Genomic DNA, 25,967 nt, shown 5'->3' on the forward strand with positions numbered 1-25,967 from the left:
TCATTTGCATTCTTAATCATGTTTTGGAAACTTTGATCAATATGTTTTTAATGTTTCATTTTCATACCCTTACATGAATATCTGTTGCTTTTCTGTCAAGCTTTTGAATATGAACTCCCCAATGAGTGAATTGAGAAAGGTTGTCATTAAAACTTCATTTACATGTATGTATCATCCAGTTTTATTAATGCAATGCTTCGGTCTTCATGTATCGTTATCTTTGTAAAACACATTAGCCTCTTGGCATTCAATTTTGTTTATTTTTGTTTATACTCTTATTCTTATCTGTATTTATTTTTTCATTCTAAATGCCCTTGCTTTCTAACCACACACTAGCTTTCTTTAATCATATCCTGGGTTAAGAGAAGTAAAGATACGTAAATATATTGTAACTACATGTACTTTAGCAAATCAAAGCATACATCATAGCTGATATTGCATTTTTTGACTTAATTTTCTTTTTCTGCAGATCTTCACCCTGCCGTCCCCCCGCCTACGCCAGGCACCAACGCTCTGATGAACGCATGCCTAAGAGAAAGCTTTAGCAGTTTTAAGAAGGAACAAGAAAGGCTTGGAATTCCAAAAGGTACGTCTTTCCTCAATGGATGTTCTGTATAGTCCCGGAGAATTGCGAGTAAAGGATTTGATGATATGATGAACTTTAGATTTTCTCGCTCTGTTTTTATGCCCCCCCCCCTTTATCTTGGACCAAGTAACAGTATGGTTGCCCTCAGTTGATCATATTCCAAGAATAGCAGCATTGAACTTTATTTTTGAATGTGTTTCATGTGCTGATTCATATATGAAAACACTTCTCTTGGGCAGTCTGTTCAGGTGTTGATATAATCAATATATTATGATTTTAATTAGTTAATATTATTATGTGTATTCAAAATTGTGATGAATAAGAGGAATTGTTAGTGTATCGTCAAAGTGGAAATCTTTCTAGTACAACTGTTTGACACTTACATGACACCTGCTTTGCCAGTGTTAAAAACTTAATCTATCAATCTTTGCAACTGTGATAGTAAAATTACATGTATATTTGTCTTTTGTTCAGAGAATAAAACTGCAATCGATATTGTTTTAATTAAAAAGTTACATTTTGTTTATTTTTGTCCCTTTGTCTTTTAAAGACCCTTCAAAATGGTCAGAATGTCAAGTGGTTGCATGGGTTCTCTGGGCCATTAAGGAGTTCAGTCTGGAAGGCGTGTCGGTTAGCAACTTCCGAATCATCGGCCGCGACCTTTGCACCCTCCCGAAGGCAGACTTCCTTAGCAGGGCGCCCCCTTTCATGGGCGACATCCTCTGGGAGCACATCGATATGCTTCGAAAAGGTGAGGGTCTCGGGAGGGCTTGTTTCGATTGGGAGGGACCGTGGGTTGTGTTTTGGTCTAGGGTAGTCTCTATATGTATTTGTGTCTGTTCTGTCTAGCCAATTGGATGTTGGTCTATGTCATTGACTGGCCATTGGTGGCTTTTGTTGATCTTTTGTCCTGTTTCCCCTCTTATCTCCTCTTCTCGTCCTCCCTTCCTTTTGTCATTCTTCTCTTCCTGTAGCTGTCTGCAATTTGTGTCTCAATTCCTTTTCTTTTATATACAGTCATCTGTATTCTGTTGCCAAATGATATTTCATTCTAGTTAAAGTTCGAACTTGTTTAGAGATTGTTACCACAACTGTCATTTATCTTTTATTCCATCTTTGTTATTGCATGTACCATAAAGGTTGTATGATCAATCCTATGTTCTAACACTTAATAGTCAGCAGGCACATAATCCATATTTACAATTAAAATCAGTATTTTGAAAATATATCTTGAATTTTGACATAGATTTAGAACACAACGTGTGGGTGTTGTGGGGGAGTGTGTGTGTGTGAGTGAGTGAGAGAGTTTTTACCAACGTATTCCAATCAGATATGATTATTTACGTCTGGTGCTGACCTTTAACGTCACTATCTGAAAGACGTGACCAGGGCTGGTACCTCGGACCTCCGCATCAATTTGTAAATTCTACATGAAGCTTCGATAAAAGGCGCGCACCACAAATCCCAGTGCATTTCTTGTAGTCTAATGTTCAGACCGCTATGAAATTTTCAAGAGATTCGAAGTCGCGGAGCTGATACTTCGTATCAATAAGATCACAACTTTTATTTCCCAATGTTACTTCAGAATGCGATCCCTCCAACATTCCAGCACAGTCCTCATCCTCCACAGCCTCCACCACCTCCTCATCGGCGTCCACGCCCATTTCAGCTACCACGACAACCACCACAACGCCCTCGACTCAGTCAATCAAACTGGAAAGCGCAAGCTCTGGGTATCTTAACGCAACATCTTGTATTCCAAGATTAGATGACTTTCTAGCACAAGGTAAGGATCACATCAGTAGTGTATGTTATGTATCTTTCTATTTTCTTTTCTTTGCATATGTATTCACCCGTATTCTGAAGTTAGGTTTAACTAAGACCACAGGCTGACTCTGTGCTAACAATTATGGAAAGCCAAAAATGTCAAAACCTTCCTTGCATTGTATGTTTCTTATGTTAACTGGGTTTTTTCTGACCTGTGAGTTTTGAAGAAACTATAGCCAATAGCCCTGACACAGCTATCTTATTTATCCTTTAGAAATTGTTAAGAAATGATTTCCGAGAAAAATGAGTTGATTCATTGAAATTCCACTGTTAGAGATTTATGCCACTATTGGCTATCCATAGTTAAACCACAACTTTAAACCAGAGTTTAAATTAAACCCGACTTCAGAATACGGGCCATTGTATCTGTAAAGTGGAAATTAGAGAAAAAATGTTGTAGTTTTGACTTTGTAACAAAGCTGAAAGTTTTTCATGGTTTATTAATAAACATTCATTCATGGAAACAGGACTGATCCTCACACAAAATGAATTTATTTAAATACTTGGTGTTCCTAGTTTTGAGAAAGCATTCCTGAAAAATTCTAAATTTTGAAAGCGTTGAAAGTATTTTATGTAGCCATTGGGGATAGAATAATGTAAAAATGGATAACATCGGACTACAGTTTGGACATGGATGTTTTGCAGGAAACAACAAGTTCAAGTTCTAGATAGATATATCTAGATAGATTATAGATAGATAGGTCTAGATAGATTATTCAAGGTTTTCAAGAATAAGTATAAAATCAAAGATCTATGTGAAACTTATGAGTGAATGTCATGAAAAGTATATTTTTCCATGTATCTTTCCATGCATGCATGCATGCATTTTGTCCTTTGAGAGCAAGAAGGATATTACTGGAAACACAACTTTTTTGCTCTCAACTGACGATACCCTATACAGACGATGGTGAGATTACCAAGTCTACTCATCTCCCCATGTCAATAACATCAATATGTAATGACATACTTTGCTTCTGAAATGTAGGCGATAGCGTTTCTTTGCAACTAAAAAGACATCTTAATTAGTCCTTCCTGTCTTGTCAAAGTCAAACCCGTATCAAACCATTCTTGTGTTACTCGGAAAGCATTAACTTCTTACTGAGTGGGGGAGAACTTAGGCAAGTATCGCAAGATTTTGTTCAGGGTTTTTGCAGATAGTGAGTTTTCCTTTTCAAACATTTTTGTTTAGTTTGTTCCGATATCAATCGAGTAATTTGTTTACATGTATTTAAGAATGATTTAAATCGTAGATACAATCAATTCAAAGTCTTGGCTTTATTTGTCAAACTCATTACTTTGGATCTCCAGAGCATATCAGCAACAGAGAATATGGGTTAATCGGAAGATTGTTGATTCTCATATAAAAAAAAGGGCAAACAATGGACATTTATTAATTACTAAACGTGAGAACAAAAATCATTTTCATGTGTTTATTCTATGGCTGAACATTATAAGAATGTTTGGGTTTCAATAGTCATTCGAAGCCAAACCTATTCTACAAAATGTTAACATTCTGATTGAAATGCCTGTTTGGTTTGTATTAAAGTGTTTATATAATATAAAGTGGTTAGAAACCGAGAGGGAGAGATATCAAGTATTACTTTTTTAAGCTATTGAATGTGCATACAGAAGTATTGATTAACAGATATTGAATTATAAAACAAATTCAGTTGTCCAATTCTTAACGTTGATCATGACAAATCTCGAAATAAGTGCTCCACAGTTTATAGCCTGTTTGATTTATTGGCACTGCCTTCTAATCTTTGACCTCGACTGCACGTATGTGACAATTTTATTAAAGTAGCTGAACTATCATTTACTTTGAAACAGGTCCCCACAAGAAGGTGTATTATATGCAGTATGTGTGTGTTTGGATGGGGGGGGGGGGGGAGAGAGAAGGGGGAGGGGGGTTATTGGAGCTATGTACCTGTTACTTCCTTGATCAAAGATTATCCTTTTATTTGATTTTCATGGAGAAGCTCGAGGAAATAAAACGTAGTTAATCATAATTAATCTTAAGCTTCTGCTTCTGGTGCAGTTGGTTGGCTAAGCTTAAAGGGGAATCCAGCCTTGGCCATAAAATAATGTGTTGGGAAGGAGAAAAATAAATTGAACAGAATGGCGAAAGTTTGAAAAAAATGGGACAAGTAATAAGAAAGTTATAGCTGCTTTAAATTTGAGATCACTAAGAGTATGTAGATTTCAAATTGGCAACTGGGTAAGTAAATTATGACAAGGGGCAAGGACAACTTTTCCATAGGCCATGTACTTTATTATCAGGGATTTGTGGTTTTCTCCTAAGTACCCACTCCCCTGGGGCAGTAATCTAAATATAATCCAGGTAGTATATTGTTTTATGTCCTCATGAAAGAAAAATATGATTTGAAATAAAACTTTAGAGAAAAATGAAATTTTAGCCATAATATGTATATTGGAGTACATGGAAGAGTAGTCCTTGCCTTATATCACTATGACAGCCCATACAGTGTATGCGGCCAATTTAAAGGAGAATGAAACCCTTGAAACCAGCTGAATCCATATAAAAGAGAAAAATCAAAGAAACATATTGTTGAAAGTTTGAGGAAGATTGAATGAATAATAAGAAAGTTATGAGCATTTGAATATTGAGATCACTAATGCCATGTAGATCCTCCCATTGGCAATGCGACCAAGATCTGTGATGTCACACACGTACAACTCCCTCATTACTTTAGTACTTATTTCCCTTATATTCTCACTTTTATAGAGTCTATCACAAGGTGAGGTGTTCTCTTTATGAGAGGACAAGTACAGAGGTTTCACAACATTATATCATTGATGAATCGTTTGTCATATGATTAGAATGAGCAAAAAGAGATGTTTTGGGGTATATTTTCAGTGTCCAAAACTGGACAACTCTCCCCTTTTGGACACTGAAAATGTACCCCAAAACATCTCTTTTTGCTCATTCTAATCATATGACAAACGATTCATCATTGATATAATGTTGTGAAACCTCTGTACTTGTCCTCTCATAAAGAGAACACCTCACCTTGTGATAGACTCTATAAAAGTGAGAATATAAGTGAAATAAGTACTAAAGTAATGAGGGAGTTGTACGTGTGTGACATCACAGATCTTGGTTGCATTGCCAATGGGAGGATCTACATGGCATTAGTGATCTCAATTTTCAAATGCTCATAACTTTCTTATTATTCATTCAATCTTCCTCAAACTTTCAACAATATGTTTCTTTGATTTTTCTCTTTGATATGGATTCAGCTGGTTTCAAGGGTTTCATTCTCCTTTAAGGTCTCCATGGGTATATGTGATTACCAATATTTACAACTTTTAAAAATTCATAACTTTCTTGTTTGTCCAATATTGTTCAAACTTTCACCTATCAACATGTCTGATTTTTCTTTTTCTTATAAAAACAAGTTTTTATTTGGGTTGGATTCCCCTTTAATCCTAAAGTTGTTATAAATGGACAGTCAGACATTTGACTAGTGATATACTTTTTTGTCCCTTTTTCCTATAAAGCTAGTTTTAAAACCATTGTAGGCAAAGCTATTAAGCACCAGAAACTTTAAAAACCATACAGTCTCCCCAAATTATTTATATATATATATCAACAATATTTTGGGAGACTGTATGGTTTTTAAAGTTTTACGAAAGTGAGTTATTTGTTTTTTTCCTTGTTTTCATGAGTTCAATGGTCACAATTTTTTTTTTAATTTGTGGTCACCAGCTCGTTTTAAGAACGCGGCAGGAAGGCAGAAGAAAACAAAATATTCATTCGGAAAGCCAAACAGAGCAGTCTGTTTTTTTGTTACGCGAATAGGAGTTGTATTTCCCTTCTGGTAAACACCCACCAAAGTTGAGGCCAATACCAGTGACTGGCAAGAGGAAGTGCAGTTCCTGGACGTCAAATTGTTCCAGTAAACATTTAGAAAAGAGGGCAATGGTAAAAAATATAGACCTGTCGAGTTTGGGGATGTTGAACAGGAAAGAGTGGGTATGGGTGATAGTAGGATTAATTTCACCTAAAGATCATTTTATCTGTCTGTGGATTGGCGCTCAGCCCTCTTTTCCTTAGTTTTACCACGAAAGACGAGGAACTACATTACAAAATAGAATTAGATTGATGGGTAAAACAATAGGTGTTTTGTGTGTGTGTGTGTGTGTGGCTACTTTTTTTCTAACTTATCTCAGTAGTGGTGTGCTTGTGATGTGTTGGTTTGGATTACCCCAGATCTAAGCTTCTATCTTTCCATTGCCATGGTCTTTGGTTTTACATCTAGCATATCGGTCTGACGCAGAGGATCTGTGGTAGTTCATCCTGTTCCAGTAGGAGTTCGATTAAAACTTCATGCCAGTTTATTCAGTGGCGTTTGTGAGTGTTCACTCGGAAGATAATTCCATTTTTCTGCTGTGATATAATGAAATACCCGATACTGCGTCGATTGTCGATTATAAAGTGAATGGTTGGACATCTAGGCTGACCTTGGTGCAGCGTCTTCTGCGATACTACGCAATACCGTGTTGATTGGAAGAGTGGATGGTTTGGATATTGAGATTAACCTCTTCTGCATGGTGTATCTATCTCCTGAATCTTGCAACATCGTCCTGCCACACCTTTTAGATTTCTTTCCCACACTGCTTGAAACTTTCTTGCCGAAACATTCCTCTTCAGTGAGAGTTGTTAGACAGGCAAGGGTCATTGGTAATTACTCCCGATGTCTCTTCCGTTTCCCCATCAAATACCAAGGATGCATCCTGCTCCGGGATACTACAGTACATGTAGGTTATTCTCATGTTTTTAGCTAAAGGAAGTCCACATCCTCTGTTTTTTGGCTTCATCTTTATATTTGATCCGATACAGGTCTAAACCAATCAAATCATCTTAACTTGGGTGTGTGTTCTTAGAATTAATTAATTTGGCTGTTTTTGTTGTTATTTAAGAAGATAATGAATATTAGTGGGAGTATTTCTTGTGGAACTGTGCATTGATATGGTTTCATTTCTACCACGGCTTGCAGCTAAATGCTAATAGTACGTGTATCTCACGCAGTCAGTTTGTCTACATGTAGCAAGACTGGTGTAATCTCTCCTTCCATTCATTTTATTATTGATCTAATCCCACCTTGTTGTTTCCACAAATCAGTCACCAAATTTTTTAATGCTGCTCTTTTGGAAGGGGCTTGCTGTCTCACCCGATTGATAGTTATTTATGCAACAGAAGTGCAAAGTAGCAAGTGAAAGTGGAAGTGAATAGCTCCTTTGAAGGACATTCTTTGTGCTTTGAATACTTGAAGACACCATTGCCCATTGCAGCTGTTCTTTCAAGTGCAAGTTGAAGCGACTGTTCCATGTACAACATCAATTCAGAAGACATCTTATGTAGAGAAAACGATAATCTTCTGAATCCAAAGCGTTTTGAAGCCTCATCTCAATTCCCAACTTTGTTGTTACAATTGAAGACACCATATACCACTTGTTTCCTTATGCCAGGTTTCTCTGTAGATCAACCCCAAGCCGTCCCCGTCTCCGCACCCCAGTGCACCGGCTTCAGCGACGGAATGTACCAGGTGTCCGAATCTCTCCAGACCCTGAATGAATTCAACGCAGAAGACATCCTCAACATCAAACAAGAGGACACAGGTAGCAGCTCCGACTACTACAGCCTAGAATCCTCGCCGAACTCAAACCAGCATTTCTTGGAGACGCCGACACCGGAAATCTACAATAACCCTCATATCTACGATCCCCCAATGCCATACTTTAACAACGGACACAGTACATTCAAAGGTAGGTCTTGCATCTCGTTAACCCTCTAAATGCCAAGGGTGCCGGCTTAATTACACATCCCACAGGGCTGCCAGGCTTCTAGCATGCTTTAATAGAGTTATGTTCTTTTCATTCATGGAGGAACATCACAAATGAGTGCATGATGTATTGACATGCTTCTTGAATTAAAAAAGTTATTATTTTGAATTGCATGAAGTTGAACTGAACTGTAATTTTAGAATTAGTTTCCATGGCTGCTAGTGGTGTTGGAACGAAATCCAGAGCTCTTGTTGTCCATCTGGAATCTGAATTTTCCAATCTGCTGTTGCCTGATTTATCCAATATCCCAGCCGTATTTGTTCCAATATAATTTTAAAGTAACCATGGGCCCCCAAGGAGAATGAATAGTACAGGGGAAGTACATGAATGTTGAAAGAAAGTTTCCAATCTTAATCAGGTATAATCAAACAGTCATGGAAATGTGCTTAGGTTTCATTTGAATTGTCAGTTAAAAAGAACTATGAAGTATGGTTGTTATCTTTAAATTACAAAAGGCTCAGTGAACCCTGTTGGCCTTACTTTTTTCTTCAGTTCCATCAGGGGTTATTATTCTAGAAAAAAATTAAAACAATAAAAAAAAAGAATACGTGTTCTGTTTATCCCAACCATCACTTTTCTACAAATGTGTATCTTAGTCTGAAAAAGACTAGATATGAAAACAAATTCTGTTTTGTAAAGCTAGTTCTGTTATTTTCATGACTTCGACAGAAAGGCGCGGGGGGGGGGGGGGCATGGACCTATCCACGGAGGATTATTCTTTTGCTGCTGGGGGTGCTGAGCATTGTCACAGCACCCCAGTAACAACAGATAATCCTCCGTGGATAGGTCCATGGGTGGGGGGGGCAAGGTATATAAATGACAAGTTCAATAGCAGTGTCAATTTCATTCATTCAGCTAAAAGTCCTGCCCTTATTAGGAATATTTTTTTCTTCATTTATTTGCATAGAGCGGTGGAGTTGAGTTAACCTGTTGAAAACTGAATTCCATTATTCCCATAGTCTTTGAACAGGGCCCACCTGGTTCTGGTAGGCTACTGGTTAAGACCACGGTTTTTGGCTGTAGTGATCACTGACACTGTGGGTGTGTGTCATCTCTTGTTTATTGGACACGGCTTTACTCCATGGTCCAGAGTTCACCCTGAAAATCCCCCCGAAATTAGAACCCAAATCCATTCCACCAAACTGCAATAGCCATTCTAAGCCCTGACACAGCTATAAATAGTGCGCCATCAACAGACTTCCATTCCTTAATTAACGAGTTCCTTTCGCGGGTAAACCCGAAGAGGAAAGCTCCACGAAAGCAGCGAAAACAAGCCGAGAGAAGGTCGGAGTTATGCTAAATCCGTGCCCGTCGTAATGGTTTTCAAAGCGATCTTGAGGGCTTAGTCGTTCGTGAACTCGACAGAAAGGCTAGGAAGGGGGAAAACAAGGGTTAAGTGATGAGTTAGTGATGTCAATTTCATTCATTCAGCTACAAGTCCTGCCCTTATATGGAAGTTGAGAAGGAAGTGACGTGCAAGGCGTTTGCTGTGCCAGGCTTCCTGTCGATCGGTTTCCCTTTTCCTGCTTTCATTTTTATCTAATATTGAATTCTCATGCTTGTAATGACAGACTGCCTGCAGCTATGTACAATTTCCATTACGATCGGTGCATGGGAAGAGCCAGCCACTCCTGCGAAGTGCCAGTGAAATGTGTCTTAGGATGTGTAATGGCAATGGGACGGTTGTGTGTTGTGAGGGATATCTTCCGGAAGCTGCTTCCACATATGATCAATGAAATCCTGCTTTAGTATACATGTATATCACATGACAAAACACATTCATAATATGGATTTTACTTCAGAGAAAATTGCATTGTGGGGGAAACATCCATAGCCAATTGAAGCGTATTTAAAGATTTTAATAACCCAAGTTTTAAAGGGGAAGTTCACCCTGACAAAAAGTTTATTGTAAAAATAGTAGAAAAAATAATAAAAATACTGCTGAAGGTTTGAGAAAAATTCATCAAAGAATTAAAAAGTTATTAGAATTCCTACATAGCGAATGGTTAAAAAATCAATGAAATGTAATTTTCTCAGAAAATTGAAAATGGTTTTCATTGTACCTTTTGTATATCAATAGACAAATCATTTCACACCCAATCATGAATATAAAACAAAATTAAGTCATCAGGAACCATACAAAATTTGAAATTCATGCATTTTATATTACATAACATATGGGGCAGCTGCTCGTTTATGACGTCACAAATACAAAACTTTGAACTCTAATAACTTTCTTAATCTTTAACGGATTTTCCCCTAACCTTCACCAATATATATTATTATTTTTTTTGCTATTTTTACAACAAAGTCTTCTTCAGGGTGAACTTCCCCTTTAAAGCAAACAATATCCAGAAAATAAAAAAAGGAGCATATGAGTTTCAATGAAAGAGCAGAATTGAACTGATTGTTTTATGATTTCATGAAACCCTTCAAGATATTTGTATAATCACTTGTTCAATGAGGATTTGCATTAGAGGATGTCCATCCAGCTACCAGATTCAGCATTGCCTTGATTATGTTTATTTTCAACCTGATTTTTCTGCAAAATTATCTTATTCAAACATCTAGTTCTGGATGATCTTTAGGGTCTTGAATAATTCTCTGTGGGATTCCTTGTTTGGAAATGTCAAAATGCCCCTCTTTCCTCTCCTTTCCCTCCTACCCACATCATTGGATATCCCCCAAGGATCAGTCCTAGGTCCTCTTTTCTTTCTAACTGGCTGCTGTTTCCATCACCACCTCTGAATCAGGCAAAGGCCCACGGGAACTCTGCCCATCTCTTCCTGTTTTTTCCTCTCCTAAAATGGCCGTCCATCTTTTTGGTCTCAAAGTACACTCGGAAGATGACAACGTCAAGATTCCTTAGTCATCATTCTTTCTCCATTCATGAAAACTTTCCTTTTCGACATTCTTTATAAGGTGGAGTTAAATATACATGTAGCTCCCACAAATTACAAACCTTGCCCTATATGAACCATCTTATTCTGAATGTTTTATGGCCTCACTGTTAGAATCTTTAGTTATATATTATGATTATTCTGAAAAGAAAAGATGAATCACTTTAAGAGTTTCATGGCCTCATTAGTTAGGAAACTTTAGTTATATCTTTATTCTGAAAAGAACAGAGAATTGTAATGTTTAATTGATAAACATTGGTTTAACACCTAGCCTCTTTCCCCTAATTTAGAGTAGTATATCTCATAGAACTTGAATGTGCAACCGCAGGCCGTTTAGTTACCAAATTATAAACACTACACTGTACGAGCACAATGCAGATAGACGATACCACTGGTGGCTTGTGCAGTGTACAAACAGCGGAAAGTTGTTGCATTTCCTGTGTTCTAAATTTAAGCCCTTGTGACCTTCGATGAAAACATAAACACTACGTCTGTCTGACGCTCAAAGGAGATAACTCCCTTTTAAAGAGTTGGCTGACTCAAGGTTTGACTGACTGACTTTTTTTTAACAACCTCATTGTTTTATTGCCATCTGTGGGAATAATGTTGCAAATTGACTTGGTAGTGAATGGTTCACATTATCAATACAGACAATGACAAACTTATAATAGAATTTTAAACTGTTGTCCTTGGATGTTTAGGTGTTGGCTGCACTATGTATGTATTTCCACATGTTTGGTAGGATAGTTTCCAAAATGAGACTAATTCGATTAACAGATTGTATTCTAGAAGTAAGACAGGTTATGTTTAAGGCTTTTGCATCGTAAAGCAGGCTTTGCTGGCCAGCTGCAGCTACTTTCATTAAAGATTCTGTCAAATGTCTAATAAATTGAATATGTCTTGTATCTTTAATGGAGGGAAAGATTAAAAGTTTGAGTGAGGTTTACTCGTTGGCAAGGCACCAAAAATAGCTCATCCTCGTCAAAGCTGCAGTAGATAGACCCAATGCCTGTGGAATATATGCTAGGCTCAGTCGGAAGCCACGATATAGCCAAGAGATATATGTGTAGTCGATTTGGTGCCTTCGTAAACGTGTCCATCAGCGCCTCCTTTTAACCTTTCCGACTCTAGTGATTATTTTGGTCAAATGACTCGTCCCTCACTTAACTTTTGTTTGATTTTATTTAATTTTTCAAAGCTTTTGGCTAATTTGTTGAACATCTGAGTAGGTATCTGATTCTATGGTGCAATAATATTTTAACTGTTTTCCTTTTCATTAGAAAATAAGTTGGCTTTGTATTACATTAAAGCTGTATGGTTTAACAGTATTTTCATGAAACATCGCCACAAGAAATGATTCATTGCCCTATTTTATTTTTTTCTTGTTTATTTTCATGCATGTCAGTTGTATGTCTTCCTCATCCCATACCTTCTCCTTTATGCCAGCGTTGCACTGGTGAAACTAGACTCCAGACCGGCCAAAGCTGTTATATTATTGAGATCAGTTATACCTCAGTCACATTTCCCCTACGGTGGCCGTACGGCGAGCCGGAAACGGACGTTTTAACATTTTTTGTACCAGCTACATGTAGGTGGTTTGAATAAAAATGAATAAAATAGCTGTTTTCGACACGCCGTACAGCTGTTGTAGGGGAAATGTGACTGAGGTAATAGGAGTCTCTTTCGCTGGTGTGACTGTGACTGTAACATTGCTTTTTTAAAAATTCAGGATGAAGTTCCTGATTTTATGATTTTGCTCCATAACTTTTGATTCTGAGCCTAAAAAATTAAAAAAATAAGTCAATAAAAAATGAAACCTCTTTGCATAAGAGTAACACATTAAACCCTATCGACCCTATGTTTATCGACACCAAAGTCAATTATAAGACCACTTTTATTGCATCATAATTTTTTTTTGGGGGGGGTGTTGGTTTTAAGCAAAAAAAATGTTTAAAGAAAATGTTATTAAAATCCTTAAATTTGCATTGCAATCTGATTATTTAATCAGATTTTTAAACATATTGGCAAGTATGTAAAAATGAAAAAAGGGGTTTCATCATTCTCTGTTCATTTTTCATGCACTCTCTATTCGCATTTCATAGAAAGGGAATTGTAGCAATAAAAAACATATTTTTGTCTATTAATTGAATTAATACAACAGTGATTGAATAATTATAAGACTTTAAGTGATTAGTTATCCTTCACTCTCACCCACATTAATCATGCCTGCTCCTTGTTTTTGTTTTGTTTCCTTTTCTTTTCTCATGTAGGCAACCAGTTTTCATCCTATGATTATGAAGGGCATGCATCAGGCCCCGCCCCCTACCAACAGGTCCCGCGCTCGCTTTCCGACAGCTGCACAAGCTCCGACCTAGGGAGCATTGGAGGGGCGTCGCGGTCCGATTCACCCCTCGCAGGCGATGTGGTATCAAACCCCGTTATCCCCGCGGCCGTACTAGCTGGTTATTCCGGTAAGAGACTTGGATTATAGCATTGGCCTGCTGCAGATTTGCGACGCAACATGTGCAACATATTTATTTGGCAAAAATTTTGTTTGCACAGATCACCCACACTCTTGTCGTGCCCACGTGCTTGATGATATTTTTTGGCAATTAAGTTTTAAACAGATGTTGCGTGACTAATCTAAATCTTCCTAATATTGGTGGCATTGGCGTACGAATAGGGGGTTGGAGGGGGGATCATGACCAAGAAAAAAAAAAATTTTTAAAGGGAAGAAAAGGAAAGAGAGGAAGGTGAAATACATTGTTTTTTTAATATTATGTGAAAATCTATCCCCAAATTTTGGCATTGCCGGCTTTCCATAGTTGTGGTTGATCTGATCAATCGCAACTCTTTGTGAGAGGGGACCCAGAAGTCCTCAATGCTTCATAATGTTCATTCATCGTGCCTTTACTGTGCCCAGACTACACGCAGTGACTGCATAATGTACTTTCCATATACGTAGGGTGTGGCGACTTGTACCGTGGTGTTAAACTCTGAAAAGGACATACTGTACATGGAGAACATGATGCATAGTGGCTACCTTGTTGCCTACCCGTATGTATGTTGGCAATGTATTTTCACAACAAACTTTTGGCATACGGAATTCGTAATTGGTGCTGGCAAGTCTTCAAAGTGCGTCCCTACCTGCAAAGCTGACATTGGCAGTAAACAGTTGTTGTAGTCGCGGTTAAAGGGGAAGTTCACCCAAACGTTAAGTTGGTTTTAATAAAAGAAGAGAAATGAATTGGGATTGTGGGTGCGTTGTGGTCTAGTGGTTCTGACTCTTGCCTTTCAAACGGAGGGTCGGGGGTTCGTATCCTAGCCATGGCGTGTTTTTCTTCAGCAAGAAAATTGTCCACACTGTGCTGCACTTGACCCAGGTGAGGTAAATGGGTACCAGGCAGGATTAATTCCTTGCATGCACTGAGCGCTGGTAAAGGTAGCTCGAGCTAAAACCGGGGTAATAAAAGCAAGCGCTATTTATCCTCAGGCAAAAAGAGCTATTTAATTCCAGCCATTATTATTATTAAAATATTGATAAACGTTTGTTGAAAATCCATCAATGAAGAAGTGTTATGAATTGTCAATGATTCAAAGTGAAAATATATAACTCAAGGGATTTTCATCAAACCTTCAATATTTTTTATCTTTCGAAATGTCTGCTTTTGTCAAAACCAACTTTATATGATCAGGGCGTGCTTCCCCTTTAAAGCGAGAGAGGTTTTAAATGAAGTTGTGGGTCATCACCACAATCAGGGTGGCACTGCCTATTCCTAGAAAGCTTGTGTGGTTTCGCGTGCACATGATGTGCATTTTTGTTGGTGATAAACGTGAGGACTTGATTAAGCCCTGGGCGTCACTGCCTTTCCCCTCATTCTTTTCTCATTAATTGCTTTTGAGATTAATTAGCACTTTGGAGATACCGTCATTCATTGCATATATCCATGTTTTCGACTCGTCCATGGGTTTAGGAGCTTGGGAGAGTATATTTGAGGTTGAACGAACCGAATGCGTCTACCGTTGAATATTGCCTGATCTAGCACCAAAAGAACTCTCTCTAATGAAAATGAAAATATATTTTATTTAAGATGATAAACTTGTCATTGGGGGTGTCATGGTCTAGTGGTTATGACTCTCGTCTTTCAATCTGAAGGACGTGGGTTTGAATCCCAGCCATGGCGTGTTTTTCCTTCAGCAAGAAAGTTACCAACATTGTGCTGCACTCGACCCAGGTGAGTTGAATGGGTACCCGGCAGGATTTATTCCTTGAATTCCTTATTCCTTTAGCGCCTATACGGCAGTTCAAGCTACAGCCAGGGTATTAGTATGGTACCAAGTATCAAGCGCAGTAGAGTATAAGCAATTATAGTAGCTGCGCTTTACAAATGGAACATATTATTATAAGTAATATGATACCATTGGATTTTTTTTCTTAAACGGCATATTTGTAAAGGATGAATCTCAGTTTATAAACACAAAACAGTGCTTCATCGAATGTGACGAGGTGTAGTTTAGATGATAAGGGTTAATGAAAAGCAGCATTCGAAAACAAAGCATTTCTTATCATCCCTTGGAAAAACAATCTTTAAGCAAGTTTACAATTCAAATGATTTCCATGTCTCGTGTGGGAATGCAGTAAGGACGGATTACCCATGCTCAGAACTGAATCGCTTAACCTTTTGAGTACTGGCTTATGCATGTATGTTAACTTGATTCCATTTGAGTTTCCGCCATAATCTGCCCTATATTTCCTCTCATGATGCGTTCATAATGCATTGAACACCTGTGTCGGATTCCCCTTTGGTCCCAATCATAAGTTTGCAAGTTGGATGGAACGTGTTGATCTGTCCATTCACAATCTGTTCCATACCTCACTGAATATTAACAATACTCTAGTGGAAACGACACCTATATGAACTTCCATTTCAAAGATAGTAAAACCACACATTTGAAACAAAGTTTTGATAAGCCAGACTTCGTCAGAAACAATGCAGTTGAGTTGATAATGCATTGGTTTTCCCAGCCACGGGTTTGGGAGCTGAAGGTTAATTCATTTTACAGTCTGGAAATTCCATTTCCCTTTGCAGTATCATTAATTAGTAAAGTACATTCCACTTGTTTCTCACATTATTTACGATCAACGAATTTACAATAATGGAGTGATCCAACTTATCTGCTGGTATATATGCTTACCATTGAATTGTGACAAAAAGGAAAAAAAATGCAATTGAAGTTGTCACAAAAAACAGATCTTGAAATTATGTGGGTGTTGATAATAGGGCTATTATGTCAACATAATTTCAAGAATTCTCCTTCAGTAAACATTTCCATTTCTTTTTGCCACATCTTAAATTGTACCAGCAAAAAAGTTGAATCACTCCATAATGTAAATTCATTGATTGTGAATAAATATTGGAATAAGAATAGTCCCAGCTTTTCATGGTGAATAAAATGCAACCATTTTATTTGGTTAACTTGACTTGGCTAAGAATGATATAAATCACATGAATAATAGTCAAACATTTTTGTTTTGTATCACATACATGTATAACATATTTAGGCTGCATTTACTCTGCTTGCATCTCTTACACGATCCATAGACTCTCTAAAATTATACAAATTTACCTAGATTCCTACACATTATTTGATACATGACAGTTGTGAATGCACTCAGATTTGAAAAGCAATTAATAAAAATAACAATATTGATAGAAAAATAGTGATGATGATGATAATGATCTTGATTAAAAAACAACAAGAATGAATAATAATAGTAGCACTAGTTTGACGATAATAATAACAACACTAGTAAGCATTAAGTGTTAAGAAACAGTTATTACTGGGTGAGCCAGTGAACTTTGTTCTGTTGAATACATCAGGAAAAACATTGGATCATGTTCAGGTTTAATTCTTGACCATAATGCGGAGGAAACCGCAAAACTCGCCCTGCTTTCGTTTTCACATGGGATATGAATCATGTAGTTTAAAGTACACTGTGACTATGTGTACAGTTGCTGTGTCATTCTAACAACAAACATTGCACAATTACAGTAATATGTGCAAGTTCAGACGTAGAGTACTTGTCTATATGTGTTTTCCTCATTTTACTCGATTTACAGATTGATTTGTTTACTCTTTTTGTGTGGCTTCACGCTGATTTTGCGATTTTTTATTTTAATTGAAGACCACCAATTTTTGTTTTAGCACTTTCTTGCTGGAGTAAGAAAAGTCGGCTGTACATGTATTCCAAATTCAGCTTTGAAATAAATCAATGCTTCACTGGACTGAACATAGGAAACATGCAAATAAGAATGACCTTCAAATTACCTACATGTATATCTCTTGCTGATGTTTTATGCAACCCAAACATATTTGAAATTATAATTCTTATTATAGTTATGATAATGGAAATGATGATGATATTAATAGTAATAATAAAAATAAAAACAATGATAATAATAATAATAACATCAATAATAATTACAATAATAATGATAATTACTTTGATAATGACAATGATATTGTTAATAATGATAAAATAATGCTGCTAATAATAATAACAATAATCAATATTACTTATACAGTGCATGCCACTCATATTATAAGAGAATCTCTTTACATGTAGACCCCTTTAAAACTGCAAATTAAAAAAAAAAGAAAACCTATTGATATTTACTCTCTGATCTGTTCTTTGAGTGAAACCAAGTACTTTGGCTGACATACGATTGACAGAAGCATTGCATGTAGTTTGAAAAATTAATAACATCTCAATATAGGTCTGTTGTCAGCATCCTGAAGTGGATGACACTTAGAGTTTATAGAAGTGAGTGTTTCAATAGCCCTGCCTATCATGAAAAGGTGAATCTCCATTAGTCTAAGTTGGTGAATCATAAGATTCTAACCCTGTCATCATCAGCCCTTTTTAATTCATGTCTTTAAATAGGGGTATTGATTTTCCATTAAAAACAAATCTTTTCAGTTTCTGAAGACCTGTACTTCTGTTTCTAACTTGACCTAATAATGAAAGTTATGCAAGGTCATAGAAAATGTGCATGGCAAAAAAGCATGAATTCCATTTTGCAAGCCTTATTTAATGAATTTTCATATGAGTAGTAAAGAACCACCAACAAATTTTCTGTTTTTGATTTACCAGTATATAGAAAATTTCTGCCGCTCCCAATACATTACCTCCAGCCTTGGGGAGGTCTCCTCTTACGGGCACATAAGCATCATTATTTTTGTAGGTCTTCTTCCATTTCTCATTCCTTGCCAACGCCCCGATTCAAAGGTTCTGGTTCAAATTTGGTAGAACGGCTTATTTATGTACAGTATTTCTTTGCTAGGGCGCTGTGCAAAAACCCTTTCTTAAGAAAAATTGTGGCATGAATATGCAGCCTAAAGTCCCTGACTGTGATATTGCCATTTTACATGTACATGTAGTTAATCTGGGCCCCATCTACAAAGAGTTACGATTGATCCAATCAATCTTAACTTTTTGGAAATCAATCATAATGTTTTATCAACATGAAATGTGCAAAATATTCTTTGTAAACAAAGGAGAACACACCCAATTGTCAAGAATTCAATGAATGTATAAATATACATCATATCTAGAAAAAAAATGAACAAACATGCATTTTATATGTTGACTTTGCTGGCTTTCCAAAATCGTTGCGATTGATATCATTTGCAAGTCTTTGTATGACAGGCCCCTTGCCTTTAGACTCACATAATGATCAAAGTTTCAATTGGGGTTTGTGACTTTGAGTTTTTTGCCAAGGGATCCAGAGATGAGCTTTTATCAACAATCAAATGTTTGTGCTCTTGCAACTTTGACGCTTTTATTTAAAGAATTGTTACGAGTCATAATATCCCACCACAAGTAAAAATCTTATTGAACATCATTATGTTTACATGCAGAAGGGTGTTACACGATCAAGCTTGTCACATTCTGCTTTTAAAAAGATGATCCACTCAAAATTTTATTCTAAAGTTTCTGGCTTGTTTTCCCCTTTCTGAAAGTGTGGCAATTGTGGTTTCAGTCAAGGCTAGGGCAAGGCTTGTGGAGGGAGACTCTTCGTCTCTCTACGGGGCATGCCTCGGCAGATACACACAATACCTTGCCAATTTTACCGAGCTAGAGTTCCAGCAAATCATATTTTGATAATTCATTTGTTTTGGCCCCAGTCAGCTCGTTATCCATCTTTTAGAACATGGTTGGTGATAGTATTGTCTTTACTTGTCCAGCCAATGCACAGTTTGTTTTTGCATCACTTGTTGTTCATCCGCTTATTCTTGCCTAAAATTTGTGTGTAATTATTCATGCATTGGTGATTCTTTGAGCTCAATTAGTTCGATCAGGCTTGTCTGTTGCTGTCTGATTCTGATATTCCCTCTTCGTGATTTTCCTAAAAATCTGAGTTTTTTCACAATTTTCTATATTTCTCTTTCCTATCTATCTCACTATCTATCTCACTGTCTATCTATCTTTCTATCTATCTATCTATCTAAGATTATATTTATCACATCTGTCTGTCTTTCTGTCCATCATCTCTCTGTATATCTTTTGACCTTTTTGATTCCTCATCCATGTATAATGGAACTATATCCTGCAAGATCTACCTGCTTAATTTAGTTATTTCATTTGCCTACATGTAGCAAAAATGAATTGTAGTTTTCATTTCCATTGTCAAGGGGCCATCTCCTTGACAAATGTGTAGGCCTTCAAAATGCATTTGTCTGTTTAAATTCCATTAGCCAATAAAATGAATACCTATTTTCTGAAAGACAATGGAGATTAGATCATCGGCCCATCCTTGACTCATGAAAGTACTCATTATTAGAACATAGGGGCGTTCCCATGGATAAGTGCAAAATAGGATCAATGGTGGTGCGCAACCCCTGTAGGTGAGGGCGGTATCACACAATTCTCAGTCAGGGATGCTCAGAGTTTGGATTTTTCTTCTTCAAATGTTGACTGAACAGGAGGCCTGTATGATAGAGATTGTCTCCCTACTTGAGAATTTATCAGTCTTTTCCTTTACTTTGGTCCTTCTTTATAGTGGTAAGCAGAATGAGGAAGACACCTATCTTATTTATCATTTAGACAGGAATGATCTGAAATTCTTATTGTCAAATGAGCTGCTAGATCCCAATTGGCTATCAAAAGTTAAACCGCAACTTAAAACCTGAGTTTAAATAAAACCGAATTTAATATACAGGTCTCTGTGTATGCATTCACAATGGCTCCTTCCCATAATCTTCTAACTTCTTTCTTTCCATCTCTTTCTCTCTCTCTTCCTCTCTTCTTCCTTCACCATCTTCTCCCCTTCGTATTTTTTTCCATTATCCTCTGTATCCCTTTTGTTTTAAGTTCCGGCAGTGGGAACGTCCTATGGAATAGGTGTTAATCACGGTGAATCTATTCTGCTATCCACGTCATAATCCTCCATACCGCTTTACCAGCCAGAAATGAGTCAGTCACATGCCACAAATGGCCGTATAAACCCTCTCGCCATATGACTAGCATGTGTCCATCCCAACTGCTGACGAGGATAAAGAGAGAGAGAGAGAGACATTGAGAGAGGGGGAGAGATAGAGAGAGTAAGACACAATGAAGATGGGTTGGGGGCAGCAATGCATGGGCCCCCCAGGTTTGCTTGCATGCGCAGTCCCTCAGTCCTATTTTGCTGTAGGGTTTTGTACGCATCTGCTGACCGAGCTGCATGACGTATCGAGCATGTGTGCTGTGGTCAGGAGGAAGGGGGCCTTGAAAGGGCTGATGGAATAGTGAAAAAATTGAGAAGTGTAATCGTATTGGTGCAACACGACAAAAGCATTAGAACACCGTCTCACACAAGTTTATTATGTAATCAAAGCTTTCAAAATTGGTCTATATTTCATGATAAAATTATGAAATTCATGGATTTTTTTCTACTTGGTTACCTGTTAAGATATCCGGTTGACAAGTTGCTGTGTCAGTAATACCTTTTGCAAGATTTCCAGTTTTGAAGAGCAAGCTTTGTTTAACTATTTTTAAAACGTGCGTGTTAGTTAATGTGTAAGAGCATAAAATCTATCTGTGATACATTATAATTTTTTTTCTTCTCTTTTTTGTGTGGCTGTGTCAGGGAAAACTTGAGCAAGCTTTAGATATCATTCTTTCGTTTCCAAAAAAAGAAGGTTAAGAGCTTTTGTATTTGTATGTTTCAGTTCCCGTTTTTATCACCCTTTTATCTTTCTGATTCCTCCCCCCCCCCCCACCGTCCTTGCAGGAAGCGGACCCATTCAACTCTGGCAATTTCTCCTGGAGCTTCTGACCGACAAGACTTGCCAGCACATCATCAGTTGGACGGGCGATGGCTGGGAATTCAAGTTGTCCGACCCCGACGAGGTTGCCCGACGATGGGGCAAGCGCAAGAACAAACCCAAGATGAACTACGAGAAGCTGAGCCGGGGACTGCGTTATTATTACGACAAGAACATCATCCACAAGACGGCAGGCAAACGCTACGTCTACCGCTTCGTCTGCGACCTGCAGAGCCTGCTGGGATACTCGCCCGAGGAGCTGCACGAGATGGTCGGCGTCAGCCCAGCGCGAGACGACGACTGAGAACTCGGCAACGTGCGTTGCGAAAGAACATTGGACTTTTTGAAGCTGCGTATTTCATAGTGGACATGGCTTTGATGGAAAGTTGTGTTCTATTATTTGAAAGGTTATTCATAGAGGTGATATTCATGAGGTGGGAAGACCGACCTCTTGTAGAAACATTACACATTTGTTGTAATTAACTTTTTAAAACAAACCCTTGATATATCTGTCATGTCATGAAATTCAATTTGCAAAAGTGCAATTAGCATAATTCAAAACTTCTTTTTTTACAAAAGTGAGAACAAGTTAAATTTGCATTTGAATCTGCCACTTAATTCGTCCAATCCTGTATTTCATGCCTTAATTTTTAATCTTTTTTAAGAAGGATTTTTTCAATGAAATTTTGACAATTTGTAGACCTTTATGTGAGGTTTTTAGCCTACGAGAAATGTACTTAATCATGTATAAAATGAACATTTATTGTTGCATGCGTTTTCATATAATTGTGATGTGAAATCCAAGGAAGATAGAAGATAAGTCATCTGGAATGACATTGTAGATTGCCGAACCAGTTCTCTCCTTTTTAAAAATGAAAATGTACTATTATAGATATTAAAGTCCTATGAATTTCTGTGCTTCTTAAAAATTGATGCAAAATGCAGATTTATATCTTTTCATTGTGCAAAGATATTGTCCAAATATGAATTTTGAAGACAAGCCACATTTATTCCAACTGCATATCTTATTCTATTTGCAACAAAAAAGTATTGATGTGACTGTTGTGAAGAATATTTGAATACCACATGGATGTTGAGGGGTTTTTTAGATGAGAAGTGAGACTTATGTCTTGTTATTTGCAAAGAAATTGTCTTAAAGTGTATTTTGAAGACCAGCAACATTTGTACCAATTGTATATTTGATTCGTTTTGCGAAGATCTTGATGTGACCAAACATTTTCTTCTACTACTGGAGCCATGAAACTTTATTAAGAAACTGACCAAGGCCGTCTAGTGTGTCCTCGAGGGCTAAGAGCTTTCAATTTGATTTCATTCTAACCTTTCGATTTACATTCAGTAGAAAAACATTCCAATGTCATATGGACTTTAGTTTTATATATCTTTATTTTTTTCATTGTTGATTGATGGTTATCAGTAATCTTATATCACATTCTTTGCGGGTTTATACTTATTCTTCACCAGTTTGATGCAAGCTATTTTTTTAAATTTCATACACATGTAGTTAGAATGGTAAAAAATAAAAGGTGCTATTTTGTATGGGGTTTTGTGATATTTTTTGTGGTATCTTTCACAAGAACCAGGGCCTGTTTCATAAAACTTGTTATAATAACAAATTTGCAATTACAGCTGATAGATACTAAAATCATTTTATTTGATTGGCCGATTTTGAAATTGTTATCGAAATTGTGCATTTGTTGTTATACCAAGTCCGAATGAAACAGGCCCCTGAATATTTCATGGGCTTTGTGCAAATGTTGTGTATGATTTTCTTTTTGTATTATATATTTTGTACGTTTCAGAGTGATAAGAATTTTTTTTTTGGAATTTATAGACTCCTGATGGATGGAGTTTTGGGATTGATTTATTGTTTTTGTAGAACTATGGGCTGAATATTCTACATTTATTCTCCTTCATGTTTGTAAACTTCCACAGACTTTATTTTGTTGAACACCGTCCCTCCAAGGTGTATTACCCTCTAGTATACACATTTTATAGAGTTTCATGTTTGTATAAGCACCTGATATTGGTGTTAGCACCGAAAGTAGCATTCAGCATTGTGTTCACAAGAGTGATGTTACTGGTATAATAAGTGAGCACTTCAGTGTTTAATACCTTAGCACTATGTCAGTCAGTGATGGCACCTTTTACAATCAAGTGTTGTGTAAGCCCTACTTCTTATTCCTGGCTCTTACCCGCTACTGTTTATGTATCCGTCCCAAAAGTTTTGAGGGATAGCGAGTTAAAAGGTGTTGGCAAGCACATGTATGGATTTGTGCTGTACAAGTGCATTTGATGTTGTGAATCAACTAATTGCTATGGTTTGTCACAACTACATGATTGGATTCTTGTATACAGTTTGGAAGGTGTTGGATGCTTGATGTTAGATGCATTTCCAATCGAGCATGAGATAATGTATCACATGTACCATAGAGCCTTTTGCTTCTTATGCGAGGGGCAGAAGGATATCCAAACTTGGCATTTATATGAATCATGAAGTTTCATGTAAGTGAACGAACAATGAAATGTGTCATTAGGAGACTTGACTTTGGTGTACTGAAACATGTTTCACATATGGAAATGCTAGAAACCATTTTGGGGGAAATGTGTTTTATTTTTGTAAACGATGGGTTTTGAGACCTACGCACCATCAAACTTGCCTCGTTAGCTTAAACAATTGACAATAGATTTTTTTTTTCAGTTTGGTTCATTTTTCTTTGTCTTCACATTGATGTGCCTTGGTGTTTTGTCACATGAAAAAAGATATGCCTTCTAGAAAAATGTACTGCAGAAATTTATGATGGTTCTAGATCGTAGCAGAAAAAAAATGAAAGCACTTTTTATATTTGTACTTACATTTGTTCCTGTGTATAGATTGAGGCATGTGCTTCGTTAATACTGCAAAATGTACATGCATTTCTTATTGTATGTGAGAGCGAAAGAGAGAGAGAGAGTGTGTGTGTGTGTGTGTAGTGCAAACAAAGCCTTTTTGTGTATACATGTAAGTTTTCTAGAGAGTGCAATTTGTGCTTTTTTATACATGCGCGTGCGAGTGAGGCAAGAGAGACTTAAATGAGGGGGAATTCTCAAATGTGTTTCATTGTATGTAATTTTAATCTAACATGGTGGAAATTAGTGACTGAGCAAATAGAGCTCTCTTTGTCTTAACAAAACGGAAATATCCCTAGCCGTGGGTACCATGTACATTACTTTGAGATGACCTTTGACACGATAAGTGCTACTGAATATTTTGTAAATAGATATGACTACGCAATTGTAGTACATTGTACAGAAACGTGACAGAAAAATGGGAAGAACTTGTCATTAGTTGCCTATGTTGTAAAATAAGCTTTTTGACACTAGACAAAAAATGGAATGTATTTTTCACAATTTTGTAAGTATTGTTTATATTTCTGTTTCTACACTTACACCGTTGGTCAGAGATATTAAATTTTGTTTTTGTTTCGCTTATGAGTTATATAGTGGTGTTATATAGTGCTGGCACTGTTCTACACACCGTTTCATTTTTTGTTCTGTTTTCATCAGAATATGTGATTTTTCTCTTTAGTTAATGGCTAAACAAGGGTAATGTTATCTCATTTTTGTTATGCAACTACCTAAAGTTCCTTTGAAAAAAAACATACCCATGCACTCGTTACACTGCAGCATTTTTGATAGCAGAGTTACAAGGAACTTGGTATACCGTATGTGATAATGGAAAATTAAATTAGGTTCTCGTACCATGAAAACAAAATATCAGAAGTGTATTGTAATTTTGGCAATCCCCCCACATGGTTTTTAAAGAAAAAATAATAAATCCTAGGAATGTTCTGGAATATTTAGCATTGGTACACAAAGAAGACCATTCTGGCTTAGGCTTGATGTATTCTAACAGCTAACTTTTAGGTTAACATCAGCGTTCGAACCCTGAATACCCAAGGAACTGAAGGGCAAACAATGGCTAGCCCCTAAATCCTAGGTATGTTCTGGAAGATTTAGCATTGATACACAAAGAAGACCTTTCGTGGTCTAGGCTTGATGTATTATAACTGCTAATTTTTAGGTTACAACATCAGTGATGTTGGAACACTGTGAATGGGAGGGACAAACAATTGCTCGCCCTTACAATTGTAGGTATGCTCCTTAAAACTTATGTAGAGTAACTTACATTTGCTCAAATCAAACAAGATAATTTGTCAGATTATTTTGTCTAGAACTTCATACCAAAGTTAAAAAAAAAGTAGCCCTCACTATGCACTTATTATATCATGTTATGGTAATGATTTATTTATATTTACTTTGTTCTGTAGAAGATTCTGTTCAATTGATTTACATGCCTTGATTGATTTTGTTTTTGTGCCCCCCCCCCCCCTTCCCGCGGTTTTGTCAACATGTGTTGTGTTGGCAGGCGTGGATGCAAAAGAAAGAATAAATTGTGAAAATGTCGACGTAAAAAA

General features: G+C 36.9%; 1 protein-coding gene across 1 annotated transcript; it reads left to right on the forward strand.

The window, feature by feature from the left end:
• Positions 1 to 466: 466 nt before the first annotated feature.
• On the forward strand, positions 467 to 25,967 carry LOC135155170 (protein c-ets-1-B-like). The gene is made up of 6 exons (XM_064104001.1): positions 467 to 586; positions 1,137 to 1,337; positions 2,172 to 2,372; positions 7,907 to 8,203; positions 13,452 to 13,652; positions 21,459 to 25,967. The coding sequence occupies exons 1-6, from the start codon at positions 517 to 519 to the stop codon at positions 21,794 to 21,796; spliced, it is 1,308 nt and encodes a 435-aa protein (XP_063960071.1). The 5' UTR covers positions 467 to 516; the 3' UTR covers positions 21,797 to 25,967.

This window comes from Lytechinus pictus, chromosome 8 (genome assembly GCF_037042905.1).
Source record: "Lytechinus pictus isolate F3 Inbred chromosome 8, Lp3.0, whole genome shotgun sequence".
Classification (NCBI taxonomy): domain Eukaryota; kingdom Metazoa; phylum Echinodermata; class Echinoidea; order Temnopleuroida; family Toxopneustidae; genus Lytechinus; species Lytechinus pictus.

Coding starts and splice junctions, on each gene's coding strand:
- LOC135155170 (XM_064104001.1), top strand. CDS start 517: ATGAACGCATGCCTAAGAGAAAGCTTTAGCAGTTTTAAGAAGGAACAA. Junction 8,204..13,451: donor CGGACACAGTACATTCAAAG/GTAGGTCTTGCA, acceptor TTTCTCATGTAG/GCAACCAGTTTTCATCCTAT. Junction 13,653..21,458: donor CGTACTAGCTGGTTATTCCG/GTAAGAGACTTG, acceptor CCGTCCTTGCAG/GAAGCGGACCCATTCAACTC.